Source organism: Pempheris klunzingeri, chromosome 10, assembly GCF_042242105.1.
Source record: "Pempheris klunzingeri isolate RE-2024b chromosome 10, fPemKlu1.hap1, whole genome shotgun sequence".
NCBI lineage: Eukaryota > Metazoa > Chordata > Actinopteri > Acropomatiformes > Pempheridae > Pempheris > Pempheris klunzingeri.
In genome coordinates, this window is record NC_092021.1 from 19,141,495 (window position 1) to 19,167,246 (window position 25,752).

At 37.6% G+C, this 25,752-nt stretch overlaps 2 protein-coding genes across 3 annotated transcripts; both read right to left on the reverse strand.

The window, feature by feature from the left end:
* Positions 1-499: 499 nt before the first annotated feature.
* LOC139208670 (protein starmaker-like) lies at positions 500-10,594 on the reverse strand. Its single transcript, XM_070838397.1, has 4 exons — positions 10,587-10,594; positions 9,916-10,073; positions 4,915-5,067; positions 500-2,166 (listed from the first exon to the last, which is right to left on the reverse strand). Exons 1-4 carry the CDS (start codon positions 10,592-10,594, stop codon positions 1,508-1,510), a joined length of 978 nt encoding a protein of 325 aa, XP_070694498.1. The 3' UTR covers positions 500-1,507.
* A 7,538-nt stretch (positions 10,595-18,132) lies between these two features.
* On the reverse strand, positions 18,133-25,511 carry klhl6 (kelch-like family member 6). 2 transcript variants are annotated; one of them, XM_070838601.1, is made up of 7 exons: positions 25,162-25,511; positions 24,919-25,069; positions 23,105-23,554; positions 22,746-22,983; positions 21,532-21,734; positions 20,582-20,795; positions 18,133-19,960 (listed from the first exon to the last, which is right to left on the reverse strand). In XM_070838601.1, the coding sequence occupies exons 1-7, from the start codon at positions 25,416-25,418 to the stop codon at positions 19,662-19,664; spliced, it is 1,812 nt and encodes a 603-aa protein (XP_070694702.1). In that variant the 5' UTR covers positions 25,419-25,511; the 3' UTR covers positions 18,133-19,661. The 2 variants fall into 2 exon arrangements, with proteins under 2 accessions (XP_070694702.1, XP_070694701.1); XM_070838600.1 differs by having other exon boundaries at positions 24,919-25,084.
* Between the last annotated feature and the right edge of the window lie 241 nt (positions 25,512-25,752).

The following is a 25,752-nucleotide window of genomic DNA, read 5'->3' on the forward strand; positions in this document are numbered from 1 at the left end:
GTAGACGCATTTCTTTAAACCCGCTCCGACAACCTGTCTGAACTTCTCTGAACCCTCTCGGTGTTTATACAATTTCTCATTATCTGCATGCTTTAGACTTCAGATAAATGTTCTCCCAAAAATTCCTGTAAAGCCGCATATGGCCATTGCATTTTCAACTGTGTACTTGTTAAGCTTGCCTCTACAGCCAAGGATGTCCTTCAACCACCTCATTGTTAAGATCCTAAAAAAACTCTTTTAATTATCAGTCCATGACTGGAGATACGACTTAATAAACACTGCCCCCTACTGACAGATAAATGTTCTTACAGTTACTCACCAAAACTCCCTGATGCAGTGTCAGTAGTGCAGTACGTGTGAAGGTTATAAATATTCTGGTGCTTGTACTACAATATTTCCATAAAAACAGTGGAATGTGAGCTCTAACTATGAAACAAAAAGAGAAGATCCTGGAAATAATCTCCTCACACGAGCGCTGCATTTACTATTCAGTGCAGTCAATAGGAGTGAGAAAAACAAAATACATTTAAAACACACCATTACATACAATTAAATGTATAGCTGTAGCCGTCATGCAGGAATTCAATGCATAATTCATGAGACAAATATACCCTGAGCTGCGAAAAAATCCAAATGCCTTTAAAGCAATGCATGCATAGAAACAAGCAAGTATATATAATAAAAACAAATGTACAAAACATGGAAGAACAAATATCACACTGTCGTTATGATCACGGCTTTTTAAGTCCTTGAAGAATCCAGAGGGATTATTGAATGCTCATGATGACTTTACTCCCCTCAACACCTTCAATAAAGCATTTTGATTCTAAAAAGGGCAAAGATCTGTTGTCTTAACCTCATTGTTCACTCCCTAAATATCCAACTAAGCGTACAGTATTTCCATGATATATGAAAGTGTTTCTTATGAATGAGGTCGCAGTATGAGATTTATAAGATGAGCTGTTATTTCTGGTAGTGTCTCCCTTATACAGTCTCTAAACTCAGAGATCACAGCATGAGACTCATGCCAGATTCAAGATTAGTGCTGCTAAATCGATCGATAAATATACAACTTTTTATTAATAATTGCTTGATTTATAAAAACACAAAAGCACAGTGTGTATGAAGTCTTTCTGTTTTCAGCTGTTATTTAAATAGCATACTTACTGTTTTTTTTAAATTATGTTTCTTTAAACAGATCGTGTGGAACTCACCCTCAAAACTGTCCTTTCTTACGAAGGAGAGTGTCTGTTTCTTTTCTCTATGGCTCTCACTGTTTGTCCATCTCTCCATGATGTTCCTACAGTCCTACAGTGAATCTTTGTCTGCCTTTGAGCCGTCTTAGACTGAAGGTCCTCCACACTCTTTTATCTCTGCCGTTACATCATTGTATCGATCCCTTTGCCTTCTGCTAGGTTGTATTTACAACTTCACTTTCACTATCTGCTTCCTCCTTTCATTCTCTCTTTTCACTTTGCCGGGTTTTATGAAGGCCTATGCACCAACTTCACTTTTTCTTTTGTCCATCATTCTCTTCACTGAGACTGTCATTGCCTGGCTTTTCTTCTTTTGGGACCTCGGTTTTATCTACAACAGCTTTGCCCTCTCCCTCTCCCTCTCCCTCTCCCTCTCCCTCTCCCATGCTGCTGTCCTGCTGCACCTTGGACTCGTCTGACTCATGCCCTGTGTTGCCCTCTTCTCGATCTGGGTCTGCATGTGCAGTGTCTGGGGACTCTTGAGAGGTATCTGCGTTCCTGTTGTCTGGTTTTGTTGGTGTGGTGGTCTGAGGCTGCTGGGAAGAGTCTAAATCCAGAACCTGTTCCTTATCCTTGTCACCTACACTTTCTGATTGCTGGTTATCTTCTTGTGTGTGTGTTTCTTCTTGTGAAAAGTGTGAATCTTGCCCCTGGAATGTGCTTTTTGAAGCTACCTGTTCAGTACCAGTGGTCGACTGCATCTCTCCACTAGAGTCTTCTGATTCATTAGCTGAACGATAAATGCCTGATGAGTCAGATTCTCTCAAATTTTTATCTGCAGTTTCTTCATTGACCTCATCTGAGTTTTTTTCTTCCTTGATTTCATCAGCGGTGTCTGTTAGTGCCTTAGGGACACCGTTTACAGGAAGAGGCTTTGCATCCTTATTCTCATCTGCCTTCTTCTCAGAATCTGAAGCTGAAACAGTATAAAGAACAAGAAAAAACAGGTCATTTAAAATGAATATATAAAAAAATGCATCAAACGGCTAAGAATTTGCAAAAAGGATGAAATTATTCAGAGGCAGGTTTAAAATGAATCAGCCTTACTCCATCATGGAGGTTTAAAAAGTCACCATTTCCCAAATAAGCCAGGACTGCACTAAAAAAGGCAATAAAGTCAAACAAATGTGGCTCCTCCAAGACCTTTAAAAACATGTGCTTTTCAAAAATTAATAAATGCTGTAGTCATTGTATTTCCCCTGGGTGGGTCTAATAACTGAATATCTTATCTTATTCTTAAAGCGTGATCATTCACCAAGGTCAATTCTTTCTTCAACTGAAATGCGTCCGCTATGATCATTGTAAAGAATTAACAGTCAATAAAGGAATCTGCTGCTGTGTCCTTCATATTGTGTGTCACATATTACAGCCTATGCCTACACTAAACCCTTAAACAGAGGCGCTCCATGGTTCAGCACATACTAATTCTACATGCATGCCATTCGCTCACTCTCATATCACACAACTGCACTGAACAGCAAATAAGCCCAAAACTTTATTAAAAGCACAACTAATGGATGGGTACAGCCAGTTTTGATCATCATTGTTGTATATTAAGTTATCCAAACAACATGCAAAGTCACTTGCATGAGATACATTTCTGATATATATAAAACTCGAATATGCATCATAAAAGAACAATAAAATATAGGAGTGAAAAAACATTATCATAAAAGATCAACAAATATTAAGTAAAACATTACAAACTTCTGAATTTTTTGTAAAATAATCAGTAAAATCTGTGAAATTCAATCCTGAATCTGAAGAGCGAGCGAAGTGCTGCTTACAGATCAGGTTAGCAGTGTGGCAGCAGTATTTTGTTAAAATGAAGATGAGCGATGGTCTTTTGAATGATTTCTCTAAGATGTAGCTCAGATAGTGCAGTTTCCAAACCTGTCTGTTCAGCAGCAGTGGGCGATACCGGATCAGGCCGCGTGTCCTTGCTCAAGTCGCCCGGCACAGCAGCTGGTTCTGGTTCGGCTGCCTTCTCAGAGTCTGAGGGGTCACTCTGTGAGACCTCTTCCTGTTTCAGAAGGCAACTCTTTTCTAAACTCGGAAAGAAAAACAAAAGAAATTCAAGAAAAGGGATGCATTAAGAGATGAAACCAAACAGAGGATGTCTTAGTAGTTGAGAGTGAAACAATCCAGTGAAGAGAAAAGTGATGCTCATAACAAATAGTATTTAAACAAGGCATTGATTGATGAATTGGTTCACTGAGAGAAAATTAATGAACATTCATTCTGATAATCTATCAATATCTTAAAAATGACAAACACCTGCTTTTTTCGAGCAGGATAAATAATGATTTCTATTCTGAACTGTATACAACATGCACCCTAACATATAGGCATGGATATGTATGTAAGCCATAAAAGGTCAAATGAGAGAATGAAAGAAACATATTCTACATATATGTGTAATTATTACTAAATTATTTAAATTAGTATTTTTTCCCCGTATTGTTTTTATTATTATTGTTACTGTTCTTATCTCTATTATTATGTATTCTATTCTTTCATTGTGTTTTTATCTTAAGGGTGTCAGTTCATGTCCCGAACTGTTTTTAACTTTGTCTTGGGAAAGTGATATATAAAGTTTATTATTATGTGTTTTTTCTCCACTTCCTGTCAGGGCTTCTGCCTTTCAGTCATTTAGTTGAGGCACAGAAAAGAGAGAAAACAATTTGATAGAAAATGTCACAATTCACAATGTTCTTTCACCATTATACTGCTTTCTTTCAGTTTGCTTTAAACCCAGGTTTTGCTCCCGTTGCAGCGCACATTTCTTAACAATTGTTAAAAGTTTTGATAAACCTGCAAACAGGTACATACAGTACAACATCCCAAATCAGAAAGCATGACATTCAGCAGTCTTTACCTGTTACACTGTCCTGGTCTGAAGCTGTGTCTTCTTTGGGATTTCTGGCAACGCCTTTATGCCTCTCATTCACACAACTTTGGGCCAAACTAGCAAGTGGCTGAGTGGAGCGACGTGTGGAGGCTCTGTCAACAAGAGCCTTACTTTCACCACCCTGATGCATCTTGTCACCTGAGCATGAAACAGATTGAAATACAAAATATAATGTAATTCACAAGTATAAAGGAACGAGAGCAGAGATAAAGGTGATATTAAACAATATGACCTTTTGTAAAAAAAAAAAACAGTGCTTCAAAGACCACAGCGTGATGTTAATAACAAGCCGACAAGCTTTTATTATGAGAGCTATAGACTGCATCAAAATGCAAATAGGCCCCAAACTTTATTAAAAGCACAACTAATGGATGGGTACAGCCAGTTGTGATCATCATTGTTGTATATTAAGTTATCCAAACAACATGCAAAGTCACTTGCATGAGATACATTTCTGATATATATAAAACTCAAATATGCATCATAAAAGAACAATAAAATATAGGAGTGAAAAAACATTATCATAAAAGATCAACAAATATTAAGTAAAACATTTAAAACCTCAGAATTTTTAGTAAAATAATCAGTAAAATCTGTGAAAGTCAATCCTGAATCTGAAGAGCGAGCGAAGTGCTGCTTACAGATCAGGTTAGCAGTGTGGCAGCAGTATTTTGTTAAAATGAAGATGAGCGATGGTCTTTTGAATGATTTCTCTAAGATGTAGCTCAGATAGTGCAGTTTCCAAACCTGTCTGTTCAGCAGCAGTGGGCGATACCGGATCAGGCGGCGTGTCCTTGCTCAAGTCGCCCGGCACAGCAGCTGGTTCTGGTTCGGCTGCCTTCTCAGAGTCTGAGGGGTCACACTGTGAGACCTCTTTCTGTTTCAGAAGAGATCTATTTCCTAAACTCGGAAAGAAAAACAAAAGAAATTCAAGAAAAGGGATGCATCAAGAGATGAAACCAAACAGAGGATGTCTTAGTAGTTGAGAGTGAAACAATCCAGTGAAGAGAAATGTGATGCTCATAACAAATAGTACTTAAACAAGGCATTGATTGATGAATTGGTTCACTGAGAGAAAATTAATGAACATTCATTCTGATAATCTATCAATATCTTAAAAATGACAAACACCTGCTTTTTCCAGCTTCTTAAAATGGAAGGACTTGCATTTCTCTTTTTGATATTATTGCTGATTGAACACATTTGGCTTTTGGACTGTTGATAAAACAAATCAAGCCACAAACCACCTTTTCATGAGGACAAATAAGTAATAATTGTGATAAATACATAATAATAATTGGTGTTTCATCTTGTAAATGCAAAAAAGAAAAGATATGAACGAACAAATACTTCCTGGTTCAGTCCATGAAAGTTTCAATCAATAATGATTTCTATTCTGAACTGTATACAACATGCACCCCAACATATAGGCATGGATATGTATGTAAGCCATAAAAGGTCAAATGAGAGAATGAAAGAAACATATTCTACATATATGTGTAATTATTACTAAATTATTTAAATTAGTATTTTTTCCCCGTATTGTTTTTATTATTATTGTTACTGTTCTTATCTCTATTATTATGTATTCTATTCTTTCATTGTGTTTTTATCTTAAGGGTGTCAGTTCATGTCCCGAACTGTTTTTAACTTTGTCTTGGGAAAGTGATATATAAAGTTTATTATTATGTGTTTTTTCTCCACTTCCTGTCAGGGCTTCTGCCTTTCAGTCATTTAGTTGAGGCACAGAAAAGAGAGAAAACAATTTGATAGAAAATGTCACAATTCACAATGTTCTTTCACCATTATACTGCTTTCTTTCAGTTTGCTTTAAACCCAGGTTTTGCTCCCGTTGCAGCGCACATTTCTTAACAATTGTTAAAAGTTTTGATAAACCTGCAAACAGGTACATACAGTACAATATCCTTTAGCCTTTACCTGTTACACCGTCCTGGTCTGAAGCTGTGTCTTCTTTGGGATTTCTGGCAACGTCTTTATGCCTCTCATTCACACAACTTTGGGCCAAGCTAGCAAGTGGCTGAGTGGAGCGACGTGTGGAGGCTCTGTCAACAAGAGCCTTACTTTCACCACCCTGATGCATCTTGTCACCTGAGCATGAAACAGATTGAAATACAAAATATAATGTAATTCACAAGTATAAAGGAACGAGAGCAAAGATAAATGTGATATTAAACAATATGACCTTTCTTTACCTGACCTTTTTTTATTCAAAGTATTGTGAAGCTTTGGATGCATGTGCTCTCTGAGTGTGTTCTAGCTCTTAGCTACACACATTACACACTATGAAGAGTCAACACCAGCCGAATCAACCACACCCTTTATTCCTAATGCTAAAAGTAATAAAGAAACGCAGCAAAAACTAACGATCTACTTGCGTAACCGTCAGCGTTTTTAAAAGCGTGGATTTACTTTATTTCTGTTTTACAGTAAATTGTAATTAGACTGAAAAAACACAGTATCTGAGGGGTCTCTCTGTGAGACCTCTTTCTCTTTCAGAAGGGGTTTCTTTTCTAAACTCGGAATGAAAAACAAAAGAAATTCAAGAAAAGGGATGCATCAAGAGATGAAACCAAACAGAGGATGTCTTAGTAGTTGAGGGTGAAACAATCCAGTGAAGAGAAAAGTGATGCTCATAACAAATAGTACTTAAACAAGGCATTGATTGATGAATTGGTTCACTGAGAGAAAATTAATGAACATTCATTCTGATAATCTATCAATATCTTAAAAATGACAAACACCTGCTTTTTCGAGCAGAATAAATAATGATTTCTATTCTGAACTGTCTACAACATGCACCCCAACATATAGGCATGGATATGTATGTAAGCCATAAAAGGTCAAATGAGAGAATGAAAGAAACATATTCTACATATATGTGTAATTATTACTAAATTATTTAAATTAGTATTTTTTCCCCGTATTGTTTTTATTATTATTGTTACTGTTCTTATCTCTATTGTTATGTATTCTATTCTTTCATTGTGTTTTTATCTTAAGGGTGTCAGTTCATGTCCCGAACTGTTTTTAACTTTGTCTTGGGAAAGTGATATATAAAGTTTATTATTATGTGTTTTTTCTCCACTTCCTGTCAGGGCTTCTGCCTTTCAGTCATTTAGTCAGTCATTTGATAGAAAATGTCACAATTCACAATGTTCTTTCACCATTATACTGCTTTCTTTCAGTTTGCTTTAAACCCAGGTTTTGCTCCCGTTGCAGCGCACATTTCTTAACAATTGTTAAAAGTTTTGGTAAACCTGTACAGTACAATATCCTTTAGCCTTTACCTGTTACACCGTCCTGGTCTGAAGCTGTGTCTTCTTTGGGATTTCTGACAAAGCCTTTAAGCCTCTCATTCACACAACTTTGGGCCAAACTAGCAAGTGGCTGAGTGGAGCGACGTGTGGAGGCTCTGTCAACAAGAGCCTTACTTTCACCACCCTGATGCATCTTGTCACCTGAGCATGAAACAGATTGAAATACAAAATACAATATAATTCACAAGTATAAAGGAACGAGAGCAAAGATAAAGGTGATATTAAACAATATGACCTTTCTTTACCTGACCTTTTTTTATTCAAAGTATTGTGAAGCTTTGGATGCATGTGCTCTCTGAGTGTGTTCTAGCTCTTAGCTACACACATTACACACTATGAAGAGTCAACACCAGCCGAATCAACCACACCCTTTATTCCTAATGCTAAAAGTAATAAAGAAACGCAGCAAAATCGAACAATCTAGTTGCGTAACCGTCAACGTTTTTAAAAGCGTGGATTTACTTTATTTCTGTTTTACAGTAAATTGTGAATAGACTGAAAAAACACAGTATCGTACCTTCTGCTGAACCACGAGGTGACTGTTTTTCTATATCATCTCTCTTTCCTTTGGCAAACCATGCAGCAACTAAGAGCGAGAGAATAGAAAAAAACTGTCTGTTATATTTTCATACATTGTGAAGATTAAAGTCAATAATAACGGCTGTTTGTGTTCAAGAAAACTGCACATAAATAGATTTCTACACAAATTGTTGGTAGTCCTGGAATTAGATGGAAAATTTATACAGTAATGAGTACACCCAGGGGTGGGCAGCGACATTTTACAAGTAACACACATGAATAAAAAAGTAGTTTTTTAAAGTAATAAGGGCTTTTGTGGGTTTTTTTTACTATTTCTTTTTTTTTTACTACTATGTTTTTAACTATACTTCTACTCTTTACAATTTTTGAGGCAGTAATCTACTTTTTACTTCACTACATTTGTCAGTTATGCCTTTGTTGCATCTATTTCCACCGGGCGAGGCTGCATCACATTCCAGCCTGCCTACTCTACCTCAGTCATTGTGTTGCACAAGTTCATACACTGTAACAATATCAAAACCGAAAGTAACTTGTACTTTGAGTTGTTTATTAAGCAGGTACTTTTGCATGAGTAGGGTTATCATTGGACAGGAAGGGTCTGAAAAATTGTAATCTGAAAAGGGATTTCTAGCAACGTCTTTTCATTAGTATTAGTATTTTTTCCCCGTATTGTTTTTATTATTACTGTTACTGTTATTATCTCTATTATTATGTATTCTATTCTTTCATTGTGTTTTTATCTTAAGGGTGTCAGTTCATGTCCCGAACTGTTTTTAACTTTGTCTTGGGAAAGTGATATATAAAGTTTATTATTATGTGTTTTTTCTCCACTTCCTGTCAGGGCTTCTGCCTTTCAGTCATTTAGTTGAGGCACAGAAAAGAGAGAAAACAATTTGATAGAAAATGTCACAATTCACAATGTTCTTTCACCATTATACTGCTTTCTTTCAGTTTGCTTTAAACCCAGGTTTTGCTCCCGTTGCAGCGCACATTTCTTAACAATTGTTAAAAGTTTTGATAAACCTGCAAACAGGTACATACAGTGCAACATCCCAAATCAGAAAGCATGACATTCAGCAGTCTTTACCTGTTACACTGTCCTGGTCTGAAGCTGTGTCTTCTTTGGGATTTCTGGCAAAGCCTTTTTGCCTCTCATTCACACAACTTTGGGCCAAACTAGCAAGTGGCTGAGTGGAGCGACGTGTGGAGGCTCTGTCAACAAGAGCCTTACTTTCACCACCCTGATGCATCTTGTCACCTGAGCATGAAACAGATTGAAATACAAAATATAATGTAATTCACAAGTATAAAGGAACGAGAGCGAAGATAAAGGTGATATTAAACAATATGACCTTTTGTAAAAAAAAAAAAACAGTGCTTCAAAGACCACAGCGTGATGTTAATAACAAGCCGACAAGCTTTTATTATGAGACCTATAGACTGCATCAAAATACAAATAGGCCCCAAACTTTATTAAAAGCACAACTAATGGATGGGTACAGCCAGTTGTGATCATCATTGTTGTATATTAAGTTATCCAAACAACATGCAAAGTCACTTGCATGAGATACATTTCTAATATATATATAAAACTCAAATATGCATCATAAAAGAACAATAAAATATAGGAGTGAAAAAACATTATCATAAAAGATCAACAAATATTAAGTAAAACATTTAAAACCTCAGAATTTTTAGTAAAATAATCAGTAAAATCTGTGAAATTCAATCCTGAATCTGAAGAGCGAGCGAAGTGCTGCTTACAGATCAGGTTAGCAGTGTGGCAGCAGTATTTTGTTAAAATGAAGATGAGCGATGGTCTTTTGAATGATTTCTCTAAGATGTAGCTCAGATAGTGCAGTTTCCAAACCTGTCTGTTCAGCAGCAGTGGGCGATACCGGATCAGGCCGCGTGTCCTTGCTCAAGTCGCCCGGCACAGCAGCTGGTTCTGGTTCGGCTGCCTTCTCAGAGTCTGAGGGGTCACACTGTGAGACCTCTTTCTCTTTCAGAAGGTGACTCTTTTCTAAACTCGGAATGAAAAACAAAAGAAATTCAAGAAAAGGGATGCATCAAGAGATGAAACCAAACAGAGGATGTCTTAGTAGTTGAGGGTGAAACAATCCAGTGAAGAGAAATGTGATGCTCATAACAAATAGTACTTAAACAAGGCATTGATTGATGAATTGGTTCACTGAGAGAAAATTAATGAACATTCATTCTAATAATCTATCAATATCTTAAAAATGACAAACACCTGCTTTTTCCAGCTTCTTAAAATGGAAGGACTTGCATTTCTCTTTTTGATATTATTGCTGATTGAACACATTTGGCTTTTGGACTGTTGATAAAACAAATCAAGCCACAAACCACCTTTTCATGAGGACAAATAAGTAATAATTGTGATAAATATATAATAATAATTGGTGTTTCATCTTGTAAATGCAAAAAAGAAAAGATATGAACGAACAAATACTTCCTGGTTCAGTCCATGAAAGTTTCAATCAATAATGATTTCTATTCTGAACTGTATACAACATGCACCCCAACATATAGGCATGGATATGTATGTAAGCCATAAAAGGTCAAATGAGAGAATGAAAGAAACATATTCTACATATATGTGTAATTATTACTAAATTATTTAAATTAGTATTTTTTCCCCGCATTGTTTTTATTATTACTGTTACTGTTCTTATCTCTATTATTATGTATTCTATTCTTTCATTGTGTTTTTATCTTAAGGGTGTCAGTTCATGTCCCGAACTGTTTTTAACTTTGTCTTGGGAAAGTGATATATAAAGTTTATTATTATGTGTTTTTTCTCCACTTCCTGTCAGGGCTTCTGCCTTTCAGTCATTTAGTCAGTCATTTGATAGAAAATGTCACAATTCACAATGTTCTTTCACCATTATACTGCTTTCTTTCAGTTTGCTTTAAACCCAGGTTTTGCTCCCGTTGCAGCGCACATTTCTTAACAATTGTTAAAAGTTTTGATAAACCTGTACAGTACAATATCCTTTAGCCTTTACCTGTTACACCGTCCTGGTCTGAAGCTGTGTCTTCTTTGGGATTTCTGGCAAAGCCTTTAAGCCTCTCATTCACACAACTTTGGGCCAAGCTAGCAAGTGGCTGAGTGGGGCGACGTGTGGAGGCTCTGTCAACAAGAGCCTTACTTTCACCACCCTGATGCATCTTGTCACCTGAGCATGAAACAGATTGAAATACAAAATACAATGTAATTCACAAGTATAAAGGAACGAGAGCAAAGATAAAGGTGATATTAAACAATATGACCTTTCTTTACCTGACCTTTTTTTATTCAAAGTATTGTGAAGCTTTGGATGCATGTGCTCTCTGAGTGTGTTCTAGCTCTTAGCTACACACATTACACACTATGAAGAGTCAACACCAGCCGAATCAACCACACCCTTTATTCCTAATGCTAAAAGTAATAAAGAAACGCAGCAAAATCGAACGATCTAGTTGCGTAACCGTCAACGTTTTTAAAAGCGTGGATTTACTTTATTTCTGTTTTACAGTAAATTGTGAATAGACTGAAAAAACACAGTATCGTACCTTCTGCTGAACCACGTGGTGACTGTTTTTCTATATCATCTGTCTTTCCTTTGGCAAACCATGCAGCAACTAAGAGCAAGAGAATAGAAAAAAACTGTCTGTTATATTTTCATACATTGTGAAGATTAAAGTCAATAATAACGGCTGTTTGTGTTCAAGAAAACTGCACATAAATAGATTTCTACACAAATTGTTGGTAGACCTGGAATTAGATGGAAAATATATACAGTAATGAGTACACCCAGGGGTGGGCAGCGACATTTTACAAGTAACACACATGAATAAAAAAGTAGTTTTTTAAAGTAATAAGGGCTTTTGTGGGTTTTTTTACTATATATTTTTTTACTACTATGTTTTTAACTATACTTCTACTCTTTACAATTTTTGAGGCAGTAATCTACTTTTTACTTCACTACATTTGTCAGTTATGCCTTTGTTGCATCTGTTTCCACCGGGCGAGGCTGCATCACATTCCAGCCTGCCTACTCTACCTCAGTCATTGTGTTGCACAAGTTCATACACTGTAACAATATCAAAACCGAAAGTAACTTGTACTTTGAGTTGTTTATTAAGCAGGTACTTTTGCATGAGTAGGGTTATCATTGGACAGGAAGGGTATGAAAAATTGTAATCTGAAAAGTAACTAAAGCTGTCAGACAAATGTGGTTCTGTTCTTTATAATTTTGTGTGCTTTTAGGTGGTGCATACTATGTTATGCTGAATGCTTTTGCATAAGCCATCTTGGGGTTTAGGGTGTGGTGCTACTATGTACATTCTTGTTATTTGCATGTGGTCTTGAAGAAAATACTAAAATGTACTGTATTCAATACATTTGAGGGATGGGGTTGTCACGCCTCACCCACACTTTTAAAATCGCTCCTCCAGCCCTGCGCCTTAGTTTGTCTGGGATCAATTTCTCTGGTTTAGGAGGATTTTTTCAACTGTACCTTTATGCCTTAGAAAGTAGAACAGTAATCCCAGTAGTAGTAGAATTGGCACTAAGATGCCGACCAGGGAGGCAGTCAGTACAGATGAACTACCTTCTGCAAGAAAACAAAAGTCAAAATTACACAGCTTCTAATAACATTAAATTAATAACTAAACCAACATTGTAACACATTTTTGTCTAGATTTAGAACATGAGCTCTGCTGTATTTCTTGACACTATACTTAATAATTCATTTTTGTAAATCACTTTGAGTAGAGATCTATTAATAGATAATATTCAAGTGTTATTATTATCAATTACACAAAGGAGACACACTGTGCACACATTATTTGTGCATTCCATTTTCTGTCATCGCTGGTAATGAAATGAAGCTCTGCTGAGTTAGAAATTAATTGCTATGGTCAGTGCACCCTTTTGGTGGATACACTATTAAAATTACTATTTAATTCGCAAATTTCCTTGAAAATGGCAAATTCCACAACATCAATAATAAATATACATATATATATGCCTAGTGAAATCTTACCACGGTAGCAATCCTTTGCAGTGAATGTGGTGTTTTCTTGTGTCAGTGGGTTGCTCACACTACAACTGTATACTTGATCATCATGATTATCCCCCAGAGGTATTGTTAAGTTTGAGCCAGGCTGCACTCTTCCATCTGATGTCCACTCAAACTTCATTAAGGAAGAATGATGTTGCCCGGGGCCCGCAGTGCACACCAGCGTTGCCTTGATTGCAGATGTGTCGGAGCTGCTGCCATCGTCCATCTCACAGGATATGGTGGGCTTGGCAACTTTGTCTTGATGAATACATAAATAAAATAATAAATTAATATATACATAAATAAATGATGTATGTTACATATGGATATTTGTGTTAACAAACATTGCATGCATGCAACAAAATGCTAAACATGATATAGGGTATAAAGGGAATAAAAAGAAAAAGAGAATTGGCTTCACAAAACAGATTAAAAATGAATAAAACTACAGAACCTTGATGTAGTTTTACATAAAAGTCATGTGAAAGAAAGAAATAAAAGGAATAAAGTAGCCACAGTGGCAAAGACATAATCATAATAAATACCAACAACTCATCATTGCTCCAAAATGGCGCTTGTTTTCGTTCCTCTGCTGCTACAGTATAAAGTACAGTACTTCAGTATAGATAAAAAGGTTTACGTAACTTTAACTACTTGGTTTAAGGTTAGGAAAACGTCATGGCATGACAGCATATTGCTACATTGTGGTTTAGATGCTAAAACGCTGTCTGGGAAAGAAGACTGACATGGTTAAATGAAGCAAACACCCATCACCCATCTTGACAGTAATTGTTCTTTTGGCACTGAATGTAAACATAGACCATCCCTAGCCGTTACAGACAGTGTTTTCTGGAGAGCAAAGTCAAAAGCAAATATGCTGATTGTGAAACACATTTTTATAGGTGACATATTAATAGATAATGCTGGTTCTGATATCTTGATCTCCTCTCTACACTGCTGGATGTGGGAGGCCAGCCCTGACTGAATGTCTCCGTGGGGCCTCCACACTGACAAGTTAAAAATCTCACTAGACTGAGGTCAAACTGAATTAATGTGGCGGCGGATTTGAACACATAAACCCTTGAACATACAAAAGCGCACCTCAGTAAAAGTTGTTTATAGCACTTCACTTTGTTAAGAGTGACTAATGCTGCTACTCTCTTTACAGTACATTATGATTTCTTATGTTGTGTTTAGATTATACTACATTTTTTTATTTACGGAGGCAACTTAAAAGCAAAAATGCGACAATAAATCAACGGCCATGATGAAATGTGAAACTTAAAACACAAACCACGCCAAAGTTTCAATACCTATAAAAATACCCCCCACTAGTGCAGCCGTTTTAAGGTGTAGCTGTTTTATGCCTAGAACTCACACACATTTCTGGATTTGATCAAAAAGTAAAGTAAATAACTCTTGAAAGTGAAGGAAAAAAAAATTCCCTACAAAGTTATCTAAATTCAGCCCTCAGGTTAGCAGAGGCACCTTTTGCAGCATGACAGCCTTGAACTCTTTGTTCACATGACCACAGTTTCACCCCATTCTTTCTTGCTAAATGCTACAAATTTCTGCCAATAAATAAATCGTATGACAAGTCACTGTTCTTGCCAGCTGCAGCAGCATTTCCTCAAGTTTTCTCTGAAATAATTTTCCCTCTGCTTTCACAAGCCTTCCAAAGGCCACCACGACGCCTCATGTTGGATGATTGTGTTGCGCTGTGGTCTTTGGCCAAAAACAGCATTTAATTTGATGATGAGAAAGCTAATTTTTTGCGTAATGAGAATATAGAACTCTCCTCCCTTTGTGTCATAGTCCCCAACGTCCTCTTAGAAACACTAGCCAACAGGTTGTGAGTTTTTTTTTAGCAGCATCCTCTTTGCCTCTCGACTATAATGTTGCTACTGGCAACCGTTTCCGATTGTAGACATGTAAATCTGACAGTAGTCAGTTTCTGAGTTTTCTGCTTAGAAGTGTCACAAAAATCTATTGCGATTAAAAGTTATAAAACAATAAAACCTGAAAAGATCCCATGATCCAATGATCCCTTTTCTTTATTGTGGGTAGTTTAATGTCTTTGTGTGTTGAGATTTTTATCCACAACTTTATGAGATAAGAGAGACTTCATTTATCCCACACCGGGGAAATGTACTTGTTACAGCGAAAAAACAAGGGATATAACAAAATATAAAAATAAATGCAAATATAAAAATATAAAAAACAATAGAAATAAAAAAGCTTACCTATGACTTCCAAAAGAAAATATGAATGGGACAAAAGTTTGTTAATGTATACTTCCAATTCATACTGTCCGTTGTCTTCAAATCTGAGGTCAGTGATATGGACTTCTGCAGAGACCCAGTCAAGGGTGATCCTGTTTTTATAGTGGCTGTACACCGTTTCCTCTTGGCCATTAAACTCCACCACTTTGTTGTCGTTATGTCTCCACAGAATGTCATCGGGTACTCCTTTGATGTCCGGCTTCAGCGTGACCCCCATCCCCTTGAGTGCATATTTCGTCGACTTTCCAGCAACTAGACACATAGAATAGAGAGGTGCAGAGACATGCAGCAGAATGTGTGAAAGAGTTAAGTATATTTCAAACACTGAAGGGCATGACGGCATCTCGAATATGCACTCACTTGCCAGTTTAATCTGTTTAATCTAATATAATCCAATGCAAATACATTTGCAGAAAAATTCTGTTAGTACAAATCTTATAATAAATAGAATGTATAAATAAAAACGTGTTGATTCAAATCTATGATCATTTTAGAGACTCTCGTTAATAGTACATGCATTGCATCACTTTCAAGCACATCTCAGAGTATTCAACAATGGAAAGAGTTCGCTCAGCTGTCATGGAGTAATGTAACCCAAGGATGGAATTCTGCTCACGTGAAAACGGGCGCTCATACCTGAACAACGCACTGAATGAAAAGAGGTGTTGTTCCCCTTTCAAGCTGTGTTTCTGAGTGGTGACAGCGTTTCCTGTAACTTGGATGGGTGCTCAGCTTAAGGTATGGTTAGACGCTACACAGGTGACTGGTTTGGAGCTGAAAGGGTTAGTCACTTAGTAGGTATTTTTATGATCTACTGAAAAGTACCTGCAGCTTCTTTTGTTAATTGAATAACTGTTATTTTACATGCAACATGTTCCAGTCCAGACAGTAAAATTTATATATTTTTTACAGTGTTGATGTCATCAAACTTTTTTTTTTAAACTGTGATGGGCATTTTACATGTTTTGAATTTCATATAATAAACAATAAATTGAAAAAATGGTTAGCTGCACCCATTATCTTGTTGGTGTTAGAAAATAGTCAGGTTGATATTCATCAGTGCGGGACACAACTGGTGGGTTACTGATGAGGCTGAGCTCAGGTTAAGGTAAACAGAGACACACAGAAAGCAGCAACAGCTGACCGTGAAAACCTGACCAGAGTGAGTCACAGCATCGGCTGGAAAGAGGTTCAAATCAGAGTGGGAGTCGGTGTTCGGCTGGAGAGAGATCAAGGGCATTCAAATCCAACGGCAGACACTGACAGGTGATTCTTTAATTTAAATATCATTTAAATATCATATCATCAACTGAGTCATCCCCATGACAGCTGAGCAAGCTCTGTCCACTGATGAAGACACAATGAAATGTCAGATCAGACAAAAGTATGTTAGTTTGCCAAACCTTACAAATCAAAAAGTACTTTGTGACAGCCTCTGACAGTGCCAACAAAAATGATAAGACATAATGGGATAATGGCTAGGCTGGAGCACTACTAGATTGTCGTCACCTTCTTAAAATAATTGCCTAAGTCATTTTTTTACAAAAATGATTTTTTTGCCTAAATCATCTCCTCATGATGCTGGCCACCTCTGGTAAAATTGCCTACATCCTCAGTTAAACAGATCATGCCATTCTACCCCTTTAGTATAATTGCCTATGTCAAGAGTGTGACTTAGGCAGTTTTATTTTGCCTAAGTCACAAGACAATATGACTTAGGCAATTTTACAAGCTTTTCAAGATGGCAGCTGATTCAAGAAGAAGATAATTCTACACAGTTTCTGACGTTATTTCCACGATTCAGGGCTCCTCCCATATTGGTAGGTGAAGATGTTTACTATAATATACACTAGGCTATAAATATTGCATAATATTTCATGTTTTTATTCAGTCTTTTTAGTTAAAATTTCAGTTTAAGAATTTAGCTAAAAAGGACAAAAAGTGGATAGGCTCCAGAATCTATGGCTTTTACAAGTGATAAGCTTTCTGTTAACTTTTTATGTCTTATCAAACAATATTTGAACAAACAGTATTGCTTTTTGTCTAATTTTCTCCACAGTACATCATCTAATTAAGAAATCATAACATGATTTGACTGGTATTATAGTATGCCTGTTCTGCTGTGTCTAGAGACAACTTGCAAACCATTTTGGGAATCCAAGGTGTAGCTTAATACAATTGACTACAAGGCAATTCATGTTTCTCAGAATGATCACACATTTTTGAAGGGTTTAAATATTTTTTTTTCCATTTTGGTAGGAGATGCACTTGACAATCATGACACCAGTCTGTCCTCATCTACTGAGGATGACAATGAGACTATCATTAAAGAGATAATGCAGCATGTTGATAATGATGCAGCATCAGCTCCCATGGATGATGTTAAAGATGCGAATGCATACTCTGAGCTTGCAAGGAAATATGGGGTACTAATAACACAGAAATACCTTGTTGCAGGTCATACACAAATGGAGTGCGACAGCATGCATAGTACTATTGAACGCAAAATAGTTGCAGATATCTTCACCCCAAGAGACTATGTCATTATACTTCTATACTTCAGGCAAGAATCAGGCCATCACCTTATCATGTGAAAGTGCTCAAGCACGATGAGTTCCTGAAACTGACGAGTGTCATCACTTCTTTGACAATTTGCCACACAAATAGACATCAGTCAAGAATCCAGCAAAGAAGAGCTGGAGGGAGAAGTGAAGAAATGCACATGCCTCCTCAGCATTAGGTTTAGTTAGTTTATTAGTTATGCTTTATTCTTGACAGAGTAGAAGGTTTGAAATTGCCTAAGTCACAAAGGCATGTTCAAAAATTTGCCTAAGTCATTTAATTCTCTCATGTTCCATGTTTGACTGACATTGTTGTTTGTATGTCAATAGGCATCTGTTGTTATAACTATTTTGATTAAAATTGTTAGTAAATATCATATATTCAACAAATGGTTCAGTTTTTTGTGTTTCCTGAAAAATCTGAAAAAATGACTTGGGCGATTATTTTAAGAATGCGTCGTTGTACAGGTATAACTGTAGGTGTCACTGCAATGCTAACAATCTGAATCCATAATTATAATAAATGAAGCCAAATAATACTATCTGTACTACACTGGCAGGTGTTTCTTGGTATTCCCTTAATATTCAGGAGTAAAGCAATACAATAGTTCAAAAACTATTAATTAGCTGTGGAAAAACATGGGCAACAGATCAAAACTTTGGATACAGGCTATCTCGCCATGTCCCGTCAGGCCTTCAAGGAAGTCTCTGCTACTTATAGTTTTCATATTGACACAAGACTCTTAAAAACATCTGCACGACCGTAACTCACAGACAAAACTCACCTAAACAGGAGGTGAAGATGAAATAGGTCAAAAAATACCGAGGAGCCATTGCAGAAAAGTAAGAAAATCACCACCGCCTCTCACATCTACTTTCACTTCGTCGCAGGTGTTTCGGAGGAAAATGGGCCAACGGTCCTCCCCACAGATACAATGCTAATGCTTGATATTTTGCTTCGAACAAGTTTGGACAAGCTTAAAACAAAACTTTAGTGAAACTTCACAGGTAAACCAAGAGGTGTGTCTGCGGGGTAAAGGTGGGCGAACTACCTCAACCGCAGGTAGAAAAAAAATGAGCAGGTGTTAAACCTGAGCTTCCGGTTTCCGGTTCTTTCACAATAAGTGCGAAACCTCACCAAACGTTTATACACATCACGGGAGCTTGGAAAGTAACAAATCAAATGTGTCGATAAGTTCTGGAATACATACAAAATATTTAATATTTATTTTCATGTACAGGCATCCAAATCTATCTGTTAATCTGCTCAAACAGAAACAGAATAAAAAAAAATAAATCAAACCACCTGATGGCAGTGTTCACAGTAGAGAGACAGTATCGCAAAGACGTGTGTGTCTTTTCAGTTCTGATATGCATGTATTAATTTAATCCAAATATTGCTTCATTCTGTAACGCAGTGTTATTGCTAACTGTGCTTTTATGTTAACCGTTTTTAATTATAAAAGCCATGCGATGATGAATTTCTTGGTATTAAAAGTCTTACATACCAGTTCTGCATTTATCCCGCATTAGTTTTCATCAGTGTAAAACCATGTTTCAACAATTTGCTGATGTAATATAACATATACTGCTAAAGGTTAGTTAGTTAGGTAGTTATTGACTCCCAGTATTTGAAAGTGACATGAAGTTGCATAATGAATAACAGTTTCAGCAATACTAATGTCTCATTCCCAGAGGCCTGTGTCACTGGCACTCTGAAGCAGGTGTTATTCTGTGTATGTGTGTGTAGGACTTCATGAGTGTCACACTGCCATGGTGCGACACTCCCATGGGTAACACACACTCCTCTGTCAACACCCCACGACCGACGTCCCAGCACATCACTGTGGAGATGACTTGGTTCTTGTTATCTCGTCCTCCTGTGATGAAAAGTTTGTTGTTACAAGCAGCGATGGCGCAGCTCGCCCTCTCCCCCAGGCGGGTCACAAGGGACCAGGAGTCTGACAGCGGCGAGTAGCAGTACATGGCATGCATGGCACCACCTGAGGGCAGCAAGAGAAACGAACAATAGCCATATCAAAGTTAATAAATAATATACACGCACATATATATATGCATCTGTATCTGACACCGGGCACAGATCACCACATTCTTGAAAAACTAACTATTTCAATCATTTTTTAAAGTTGCTGTTTACACTACTTTTTGAGCATTTTGGTCATCTCATTTTGGAATGAAACTCTTCATGTATATCAACGATGATAAACACAGACACACACACACACACACAGTATATACACATCCTGCAAAATTAAAGCCACCAACTTGCAATAGTGGAGGAAGGATGTAAAAACAGCATCACTGCAATGTAAATTTACTCATACTCATAATAAATCACAAATAAAAGTCCTGCATTGAAAATGTAATTTAAGTAAATGTACATGAGTATTATTAGCAAAATCTACTTAGAATATCAGAAATAAAAGTACTCACAGGCCTAATATAAAAACCCTTCCTCTGTGAATGTTATTCCATATTATTAGATTATTGATGATGGATTCAAATGTATAATGTATTTCACAGTTTAAGTTGTTGGAGGTAAAGCTAATTTTAACTCTTCTGTATACTGCTGGGTAAATTCCTCTGTAACATTGCCAACCTACCAACTATGTAGATGCAGTTTTTGAAAGTGACTGCATTAGTGCATTTGGTTTCGATGGGAGTGGGCGCCCGCAGTTCCCAGCAGTCTGTTCCAGGTTCCCAGCACTGAACCCTATCAGTTGCCAGCTTTCCATTCGGCCCGCCACCAATCACGTAGATCCATCTGTCAAAGGTTGCTGTGGCAAAGGAACTCACTCCTACTGCAAGAGGGGTCACCTGTATTGAAGAGAATACGTAGTATATTGTTTAAAATCTGTACAGTTGGACGATATTTAACACCTAAATTACATAATAATAGTACAGGGATTAAAGAGGTTATTATGGTGTTCCAAAGTGTTCAACATTAACTGAATGAATAAACATAATCATAAATAATACTTTAAGAAATCATTCAAACTCAACTCATATCTATAGAATGTTATATATTTATATATTTTCACAATAAGTGAGCTTTATTTGGCTTAATTTTAATTTCTTAATAGCCTTGTTGTTGCCATAGACTGTGTGAAATAAGTGGACATAGCCAATGTTTAAGCGCATTGATCCTGCATTATCTCTAATGGCCAGCAGGGGGTGACCCCACTGTTTCCAAAAAGACGTCCAAATACAGGGAAGTCAATGAGAAAATGACCCTTCTTCTTACTTGTCTTAGTAAACATTTTCCCAGTGGGTTTATGGTCTCAATCATAAGTTTGAAATCCTCTTCCATATATCATAATGCTCATTTTGTAAATGATGGTCTCATATAGATTAAAAAAGACAATAAAACAGTGCATACTTTAGGCAGAATGTAGGGGATAAATAAAAATGTGTCACTTCCATCCTCCAAAAAGTTCCAAAAGCTGCAGACACATGTAGTTATGATACTTAAAGACGCTTAAAGAACATTTGGTGTAAAGTTTCCCAAAAGCACCACTATTACAGTGTGAACATTGAATTTTTTTATGTCTACCTGTGTCCAGCGATTGTGAAAGGGATCATAAGCCTCTACGTTAGCGAGTCTCTGAACTCCATCGAATCCACCCAGGGCGTACACCTTCCCCCCATGAACTGCCATCTTGTGCCTCCAGCGCCCAGTTGTCAGGGGGTCGATCTGGATCCACTTGTCCAGTGCGCCGTTATATTTCCAAACGTCATGCTGTGTTTCTTTGCCTCCTGCAACAACAGGAACGTTAGAGAAAACTGTCAGGGTGAGGCTTATGGTTATGGCTATGGTCAGGTTTATGGTTAGGTTTAGGGTAAGCTTACAGTCAGAGTTAGCAGTGAAGGACAAACAACATTCACAATGAAGACACAAAATGTTCAAATCTTGTGTAAGTCACAAATCTATGATTACTATCTAGACATGACAGCTCCCGTTCAGACTGAATCCTGTCCCAGGTTAAGCAAATCACAGCCATTTATCTAATATGGGATGGGTTTAATACAATATGATACAAAAAGCCAAGATGGCTGCCACTGATGTAGAAGGTTCTGGACAGTATGTTTTCTCTAAAAGAAGAACAAACAGCTGCATTAAAAGCTTTTTGATAAGATAAGAAGTGTTTGCTATACTTCAGGAGGAATATGGTGAAAGTTTACTTTCTGGTTAAGTCAATCTGATTGTGTCCAGAGACATTTTGGTCTGCGGTCTTAGATAACGGCCCTTGGTAAATGAAACAGGTCTGGCAATGTCAGGCAAATCATTATGACTAAAAAAGTAAAATCCCATGGGCCAGTCTGAACTTTGCTGCTGAACAGCAACATTAACCACAGTTACTGTGTCAGTTCCTCAGTTAAACACCTAAAACCACAACAACTGTCACGGCGTGGGATGTCACGTCTTGCTGATGTTTAGTTCAGTGGAACATTATTTGCTAAAACAACATAACATTTGAATAAGAGGAACCTCTGATCAGTTACAACAACCGGTTTATATGACGAAGATGTAAGAAAGAGTAATACGTCACCAGGAGACATATAGAAACCATAACCTGATAGATACATAATGAGTACATGGTGAACAGTTTCACTTTGACCTGCACTGTGGAGGGTTACAAATATCAAAACACACTTTACATGTCAAAGCTTGACTTCTCTCACCAGATATGTTTCACTTTCACCTGCACTGTGCAGGGTTACACATACCAAAACACACTTCACACGTCAAAACTCGACTTCTCTCACCAGATATGTAGACTTCATTGCGGAAGGTGATGCAAGAAAACTCCACCCATTTTCTGTTCTGGGATTCATCCTCCATGTCTGTGATTGGCAGCCTGGCAACCTCCAGCCTGCTGCGTCTGAGGGGGTCCAAACAGGTGACGGTGGAAATGAAGCGTTCATCTTTAGTGCAGCCTCCGATTATCAGGAACACCTCTGATAGAAAGTGTTGCACACGGGGTTTGGTTCTTTCAGACACCACCTATAAACATGTTCCACATGTACAAAGCACATTTTAGACATTTTAAAGGTTTCATTTAGACAAAGTGATGTTTCCACAATAGTGTACACAACACATTTTTGGTCTTCCCTGTATAACTCACCTCCCTGCCGGAGAGGTGGTATGTCCGGGCCTCTTGCAACAAAGAAAAAGCCTCACTGCAGCTCCGAATTAGTTCATCTGACTCTACTTTTTCCACAAAGTATGCAGGCTCCAACAGTGGCAGTCGCACATGTGAAAGCAACCCGGCCAGTAAAGGACAGCGTTCATCCTGCCGGGCTCTCACCCAGCGCATGAGTGCCTCAAAGACGCACTCCTCACACCTCACATCGAGGTCATCCCTCTGCAGGACAGTCTCCAGTGACTCTGCAGGCAGCTCCAGGAATTCCTGCTGCTGGACGACTTGGGAGAACTGAGAGGTGATGTAGTCCTGAGCCCTGGTCTTCAAGGTCGGCAGGGCGTGGCTTTCAGCGAGATTCAGGATTCCAATACAAGTCTCTAAGTGCAGAGACTTGCTCAGAAAGCTAGCACATGCATCCACCATGCGCAGGAACTGCAAGAGCAAAGGCCAGCAAAGGCGTCACTTTGAAGCACTCTGACGTGCAGATTTCTCAGTATCGCCATTGATGAGCAGTTAAAGGTACATGAGGTTTCTAGGACTGATGAGCTGTACAAGAACTTCAAAAGTCGGCCTATGCAAAAATATAGTTGACGAGACAACATTAAAATTGTCTTAGAAACCCAAAAGGAGCACATTTTTTGCTTTAATCCTAACCCTTCGCAGTAACCAACATTACAATTGTTTGCATTCTCCTCATTGTTTTATTCTGTTTTCTACACTGTTGCCCATAAAGTTGGAATAAAATGTTTTTTGCCTCTTCTCATGAAATGATTGTGACAATGTGATTTATTCTTGATAAATAAAGTGTATATCTTCTAAACTTTATTGATCAAACTCTTCCTATCATATCACAGTGAAACTTAAACCACAATTAACCTTTGCAAACTGCGTATTCAGGCTTTAACAAAATTGGGGGTATTGAACAATTATTCCAACTTTATGGGCAACAGTGTACTTTTGAATTTCTCCTTGTAATCTAATTATTTTAGCATATTCTCACTGTTTACTCGTGCATATCCTCGTACTGTGTTCTAAATCTTAATTTGATTGTAAATCCTAAATTAAGCCCTAAGTACCAGCCAGAATGCTTTAATCTTTTTAATCTTCAAAATCTAAAATTCAAGTAAAGGAACACAAACATCTGCCTCCTCCGTTGTGTACCACAGCTGTGTAGTTAATTTAAGCCGGTATGGAAAACTGATCCTGAGTGTAAACAACCGGGCAACTTTCACTTCCCTTTTAGAGAGATTCACCATTTACTCAGTAATATTTTTGTTCCCCTAAATGGGGAAAAATACAGTTTAAAGTAAGAAGATCAGAGTGATTGGGTGATTTTAAATGTAGTTCTAGACTACAGACAGGTTATAGCTACAAAAAAATCATGTTTTTAGGCCATTAATGCCATTAATTCTTTACCAAAGTGGCTCTGCCGTGGCTGTGATGTTAAATAAAATGAGAACGTTTTAATCTGATAAAAATCCTTTTGCGTCAAAAATATATCAAGCTAAAAAAAATATGTCATAATAATATGAGATTTATGTTTTGAGGATATTAGAATTTTATCCAATTTTTGTTTCAGGATTAAATTTTGAAATCAGTGACCTTACGGAAAAGATATGTTATGTTATATGTTAGCATGAAGTAAAAAAAAACAAAAAAACTCACTTCTAACCTTTTTGTAATGCTAGAAAAATAGTTCCTGTTGATAATGAACTTAAGATTTACAAGGAACTGGTTCCAGACGACGATAGTGGAAAGTAAATTAGAATCTTATTTTACTTTTATTGTCATTTTACCTGAAATTGACTGGCAGCCTCCAGGATTCTCTGGACATTTGAGTGTGTGAGAAGGGCCTGGCTGGTGTAGGTATACTCTAGTAGAGAAAGCATTGTCCCACTGTCCAACCCCTTTATTTCCACACACTCCTCGTGACTCTCCTTCAGGCCACTGCAAAACATTGCCCTGCACATAAAAAACACATTCATTCAGTAAAACCAGTAATGCCATCACACTGCAAGACACTGTAAGATTTGTTTTACCTGAAGTACTGACTGGCAGCAGCGAGTATGGCTCTATGGCAATGAAAGTTATGTCCCTGAACGCACAGCACCACATCGGTCAGTTCTCTGTTCACTCGTAGGGTCTCCATCCCTCTCTGCAGCTCCCCAGGCAGACCTCCATCTTCCCAGTGTAACTCACTCGAGCCTGTCAGGTTCTCTTTCTCCTCGTCTGGACTGGAGCCGTCTGCAAGAAGCGGCAAGGGACAGTTTGTGGTCCTCTCCAGTGCATCACTCATCTTTCACGCCAGAAGCCCTTCAGAGACTCGCTCTTCTGAGAACAACAGCGCGCAGCTACTTTAGATGCACCTGCTCTAGTAAAAAGAACCGTGTGGTTTACGCCTGCAACAGTTCTGTTGCTTTGAAATGTGGATTTGTTTTTTCCTGTGCTCTTCATACTTCCTATTCCTGTTCTGAGAGGAACATGCACATGTAGCAATGCTTGTTTCTAGACACTTCCTCTTCTTGTGCTGACTAAATTTCCCCTGAAGTGAAGTTACCTAATTTTCCTCTTTTCTCAGTGCCACAGAGGCCAAGCCTTCGCCTGACCACACCAAACACTGCAAACTTGCA

What these genes read in the sequence shown, in the direction of transcription:
- LOC139208670 (XM_070838397.1), bottom strand. An exon ending in CACTGCTGCTGAACAGACAG is followed by an intron (nt 5,068 to 9,915) that starts GTTTGGAAACTG and finishes TTCCGAGTTTAG; the next exon opens with GAAATAGATCTCTTCTGAAA. An exon ending in CACTGCTGCTGAACAGACAG is followed by an intron (nt 2,167 to 4,914) that starts GTTTGGAAACTG and finishes TTTCAGCTTCAG; the next exon opens with ATTCTGAGAAGAAGGCAGAT.
- klhl6 (XM_070838600.1), bottom strand. Translation starts at nt 25,418, where the DNA reads ATGAGTGATGCACTGGAGAGGACCACAAACTGTCCCTTGCCGCTTCTT. An exon ending in AGGCTGCCAGTCAATTTCAG is followed by an intron (nt 23,555 to 24,918) that starts GTAAAATGACAA and finishes TTGCTCTTGCAG; the next exon opens with TTCCTGCGCATGGTGGATGC. An exon ending in ACCACCTCTCCGGCAGGGAG is followed by an intron (nt 22,984 to 23,104) that starts GTGAGTTATACA and finishes ACATGTTTATAG; the next exon opens with GTGGTGTCTGAAAGAACCAA.